We start from the raw sequence: 4,805 nt of genomic DNA on the forward strand, positions 1-4,805 counted from the left end.
TTGAAGCCACATGTTGGTCCCCATGTTCACAACAGTTTTCGGCTCTGTGGCTCCGGCTCTTCTTCAGCTGCAGAGTTCTTTGTCCATCTCGATCTTGGCTCGAAGATCCAAGATCCAACCAGAGACTCCTCTTTTGCACTCACCTTATAAAGGGTTTATCCACCCTTTTGGTGCATTTGCATTGGCTAGCTTTGTTGCTGTGCCTGTCTCATTGGCTGACTGCTTGGACCGATGATCTCATATCCATCACCGTCTTGGAGACATGATGACCTGATGTCTGTTCTAATGTCCCCGAGTTGCTCAACAGCCCTCTTGTGTCTAACCTTTTCTTAGGTACGTTTTAAGTTTAGCAATAAGGCGTTAGACACCTCCGCTCTCCCATCAGTTCCTCTTTCCCCCTGACCTTTCACCTACCATCTACCTCCAACACAACATCATTGACCTTTGATTACAGTTACACGTTTTACACCATTTCAAGTTCAATGTCAAAATCACATTTATAACCTTTTAGTTTCTCTGATTTAGCATTCATTTATAATTTTATAATAACCATTACTTATTAGTTACTCTTATAATCATAATGTGCTATTACAGACATTTCTGAAAAGAAACCAAGAATAATTCATCATTCTAATTATTTGACACCATGTTACAGTTACTTCTTTCACCTTTAAGTACTTCCATAAGTATAAGAGTAAATATTCTTATAATCAAACCAACATCAACCACTGGTTAAACCAATGTTAATTATTGGCTTAATTATAAGTTATCATTATTAATTTAAGTATTTTACTCTGGGTTTTATCCAATTACTCAAAATGTTTAGATTTTATTCTTTAAACCTTTAATGCTTTGAAATGAGCACTCTGAACTATTTTTAAACACATGCAGGCTGGAAACTTCCCCTTTCTTCAGGAAACCTGCTCTTCCTGTTCCATGACTCTTCCTCTGCCCAATTATGATTTTTTATGATTAAATAGAAAAAAGTAGAATTAAAGCAAAGTTTGCAGGACATAATAACAACACACACAACCAGATTAATTTTATTACCGTCTGACTCTACTGTTGGGGCTTGATGTCACCTGTGTAATTAGTTTTAAAGATAACTTTATTTATTATTATTATTGAACTAAAATCTCCAGCATGGGGAAGTGGGATGAGCTCGACTTTTCTCGACAAAGGTCATGGATTATTTATTGATTTTGTTGTGAGGAGTGATATCGACTTGTTGCTGCTCATTGGAAATGGGAAGGGCATTCATGAAAATTAAAGCTGTGAAAGATGACTTCTTTGAAGAGAGTGGAAGGTTAGAGAGTTCTGGAATTGGTGTAGAAAATGTCATTTAGGTCTGAACCGATTTTCAGGGATTGTATTGAGTTCCTGAAAATCGGAATTCAATACAATTTCTTCTTTCTTTAAGATAAGAAAGTTTAACCAGTTAAAATGACAACAGTTTTCGTTAGATATGTCTAGAATAACTGAATGTATATATTTTTTAGTTATTATTAATTTAAAAACTTGGTTTACTTTTTCTCCTCACAGATGTGAATTGAAACAAAAAGAGGAAGAACTGAAATCCCTCAAACAGAGGTATAAGTCATGTAACAAGCTCAGCTGTCATGTTTACATTCAGTTATTTCAAATTTGCATTATGTCATATAAATACTGCAGATTAAACAGTGAGGAATGAGTCATGATTGCTTAAATTAGACTTTTAAAAAGTGTTTCCCTGTCCAGCATGTTTGCAATTTGGAAGTGATCTTTAGAGCTTCACTTGTGATCAAGAGCACAAACAACTGAAAGAGGAAGATTTTAGCAGAGAATTAATTTATTCAAGGAAAAAAATAAATAAATTCTCTATGCAGCAGTTTGCAATCCAAATTAGTTTGGTTTTGATTACTTGAGCTAACCTCACCTGCAAAGGAATAAGATATAAAGACATACCTTAAGACATCACTTGTTGTGAACAAGCAAAATATAAATTAACTTTACCTTCCACTTTCATTCCTGCACATTAAAATAATGACAAATACTGTATTTACTTAAAGACTGCAGGAATCAGCAGATGTGCGATCCAGCCCCCAGCACTGTAACCCACAAGGATGTGAACACAAAGAAAGGTCTGATTTTGTAAAATTAACCATAAAATATAATCAGTAATTATAGAACTGATGATTTTAATAATTTGTGTATTTTAACACAGTATGACACAGATGGAGGCATTTTACAAAAAGAAGCTCAATGAGGCCCGGTAAGAAATTTCCTGATATTTTGTGTAGCCACTTACTAGCTAATATTTAACCTAATGATTTATCTCTGCAGGTCTGTATTCAGTTGCTAATATTAGATCAGCGTTTGTGTTCCTGAAAGCTTCATTCTTTCCTCCACAGATCTGAAACAGCCAAAAAACAGACAGAACTGAAATCAGTGAAAGACAGGTACAGAAAGATGAAACTTCATATTTACTGACCTGCTGCATAAATAACCAAACTGTCTGACAGGCTGGCAGCTCAGGTAGCAGCTTCACTGAAAACAGGAGACACTGAGAGCATGAACAACCCGGTCAGTAAAACCAGACTGACTGAGATGTACGACAACCTGAAGCTGCTGCAGTGGCCAAAGGTCAAAGATCAGCTGAAGTCCAAGAAGAGGAACCCAAAGGAGGCCAAAGATCTGATTCAGGTAGATCTGATCTCAGGACGTTCACCTGCTGGGTTTAATGTCACTGTGGGTCTCATTTGATATTGAACTGATGTTTGTAGAAAACATTTGGAAATGCATCAGATGAAATGAAGAGAAGGAGGCAGCAGATAGAAAAAATGTTCCAACAGTCTGAGTCCAGCAGTGGACCGACTCCTCAGAAGGTAACTGGACTGTAGAACAGCTTTCTGCACAGAATCACTAAAGCAGCATGAAGTGTGTGAAAGCAGCAGCTTCCTGTGTTCCAGGTTAAAGAGTACAGACAGCTAACAGTTCAGAACCTGCAGATGGCGCTGTTCCACACCAACAAAGAAGAACTTCTGAAGGTTTGTTTACGGATGATCCAGTTTGGAAACCAAACAGAACAGATACATTTATAGCTCTAATCAGTGTCTAACATTGAACATTTCCTCCTCAGGCTGGTTTCCCAGAATGTTTAGGTGACCTTCCAGAGGAAGTGAAGGAGGATCTGAGACCTCTGACCTCTGAATGCTACTGGCTGAGCTGCTTGATGGCTTTAAACAATCCTCCTCTTCAGCCGGACTGGAAGAACCATGTTCCTGGGTTTGACTCCTGGGACATTTTTCCTCGAGAAATCAAACCATCTGTCATGTAGAAGAAACAGATGCAGCAATGAGGAAAACATATCACTTCCTGTTTCTTAATTGTTTTATTGTGGGCAATGGTCATGTGGGTTTTCTTTGACTTTCTTTGAATCACACCAACATGAATGAAGAAACTAAATATAATGGGTAATTCTTTCAAGATTGAAGCTGGAGATTTTTAGGGAAACACACACTGACAATGTAGTTCTTTATTCTCTTTCTGGACTATGATAGAAAGTCCAGGAAAGATTCTTAGAAAACACACATCAAGATAATGTAAGATTATTTATTTTTCCTTTTTAATTAATGTGGTTACATACAGTTATTTACTAAAGTCGATCTATAGCTAAGGAATTGTGCTGTCTTTGAGGATTTGTTTGCTTCTTTGTTGTTTTTTTGTTGAGAAGGGCCCGTGTTCTGTTCGATTGAAATGGAGGTTGATCAAACATCTGGACAGCTATGCTATTCCCTCTCAGTGTTCTGCTCTTTTTTCTCCACCCACAACCTCCTATTGTATGGTAACATGGGTTTACCCCTCACAGTAGTGTTACAATAACATAGATATCAAAGCTGCAGTAGGCAGTTTGGAGAAAACCATATATTTAGTCTGAAAATTTGAAGAAGCCCACTATCCACCTTATTCCTGGGAAGCTTACTAGGGAAACAATTATGGGTCTTACTTCCCACGCCCACCGGAAGTAGCATTATTTCACTGTAATTTGTAGTGTTTTTGTCTAGTCTATATTCATGATAGAAGTTACATCTCTCTTTTCGGCTATGGCACAATATTTAGTAAAACTTGTTTACGGACACACCGTTTGCTCAGTACAGAGGATTGTAATTGTGAGTTTAATTATGGGGAGAGACAGGAACAGCATTAAGTTCTGTAACAGAATAACCGTGAATTAACAGCGCTGGTAGCAGCTTGTTTCTCTGAAGAACTGACAGTAATAAAGAAAAAGCAGAGAAGATCTGAGCTGCAGGTATAAAACAGCAGAACTATGTAATATTAGCTTGTGATGTGAATTTGATTTTTCATTTGAATGTAAAAAATAATAAAGTTCATGAAGTGGCTGCAGCAAGTGTGTTTTATCATTGTGTTTGGGCCAGCAATACATTTCTATAAGACAAAATAAAAAATCTGGGTTTATTTAGTCCATCAGAAACAGAACCTCGAGGTTCTTCCGTTGTTGAGTGACTCTGCAAATCAGTGGAGAAATAACCGCAGCTGCTGCGGTTCAGACCATAATACGGCTAATCTCTCCCCACTGGACTAGAACTGAACCGAATCACATATTAACCTGTCATAAAGACCAACTTGCCACTGGAAAGTGTCGGAAGATGCCTTGTGGAGCTTGGGTAACTGTTGTGCTGTTTGTGGCTGTTCTCTAATAATCAGACCAAGACAAAAAGAACTTGGCTAAAAATCTAAACGTGAAGAGAGAAACCAAAATGCTTTATGTGTGCTCATTTCATTGTGTGGATAAAAATTCATCCATC

The 4,805-nt window shown here is 37.4% G+C and overlaps 1 protein-coding gene across 1 annotated transcript; it reads left to right on the forward strand.

Moving 5' to 3' along the window:
* The first annotated feature begins 1,520 nt into the window (after window positions 1–1,520).
* LOC106943708 (uncharacterized) lies at window positions 1,521–3,500 on the forward strand. Its single transcript, XM_015027016.1, has 8 exons — window positions 1,521–1,590; window positions 2,049–2,120; window positions 2,204–2,251; window positions 2,391–2,438; window positions 2,502–2,682; window positions 2,763–2,864; window positions 2,949–3,026; window positions 3,119–3,500. Exons 3-8 carry the CDS (start codon window positions 2,205–2,207, stop codon window positions 3,314–3,316), a joined length of 654 nt encoding a protein of 217 aa, XP_014882502.1. The 5' UTR covers window positions 1,521–1,590; window positions 2,049–2,120; window position 2,204; the 3' UTR covers window positions 3,317–3,500.
* The last annotated feature ends 1,305 nt before the right edge of the window (window positions 3,501–4,805 follow it).

Source organism: Poecilia latipinna, unplaced genomic scaffold (assembly GCF_001443285.1).
Source record: "Poecilia latipinna isolate Pla-1442-1.1 unplaced genomic scaffold, P_latipinna-1.0 Scaffold5751, whole genome shotgun sequence".
In the NCBI taxonomy this organism is placed as follows: domain Eukaryota; kingdom Metazoa; phylum Chordata; class Actinopteri; order Cyprinodontiformes; family Poeciliidae; genus Poecilia; species Poecilia latipinna.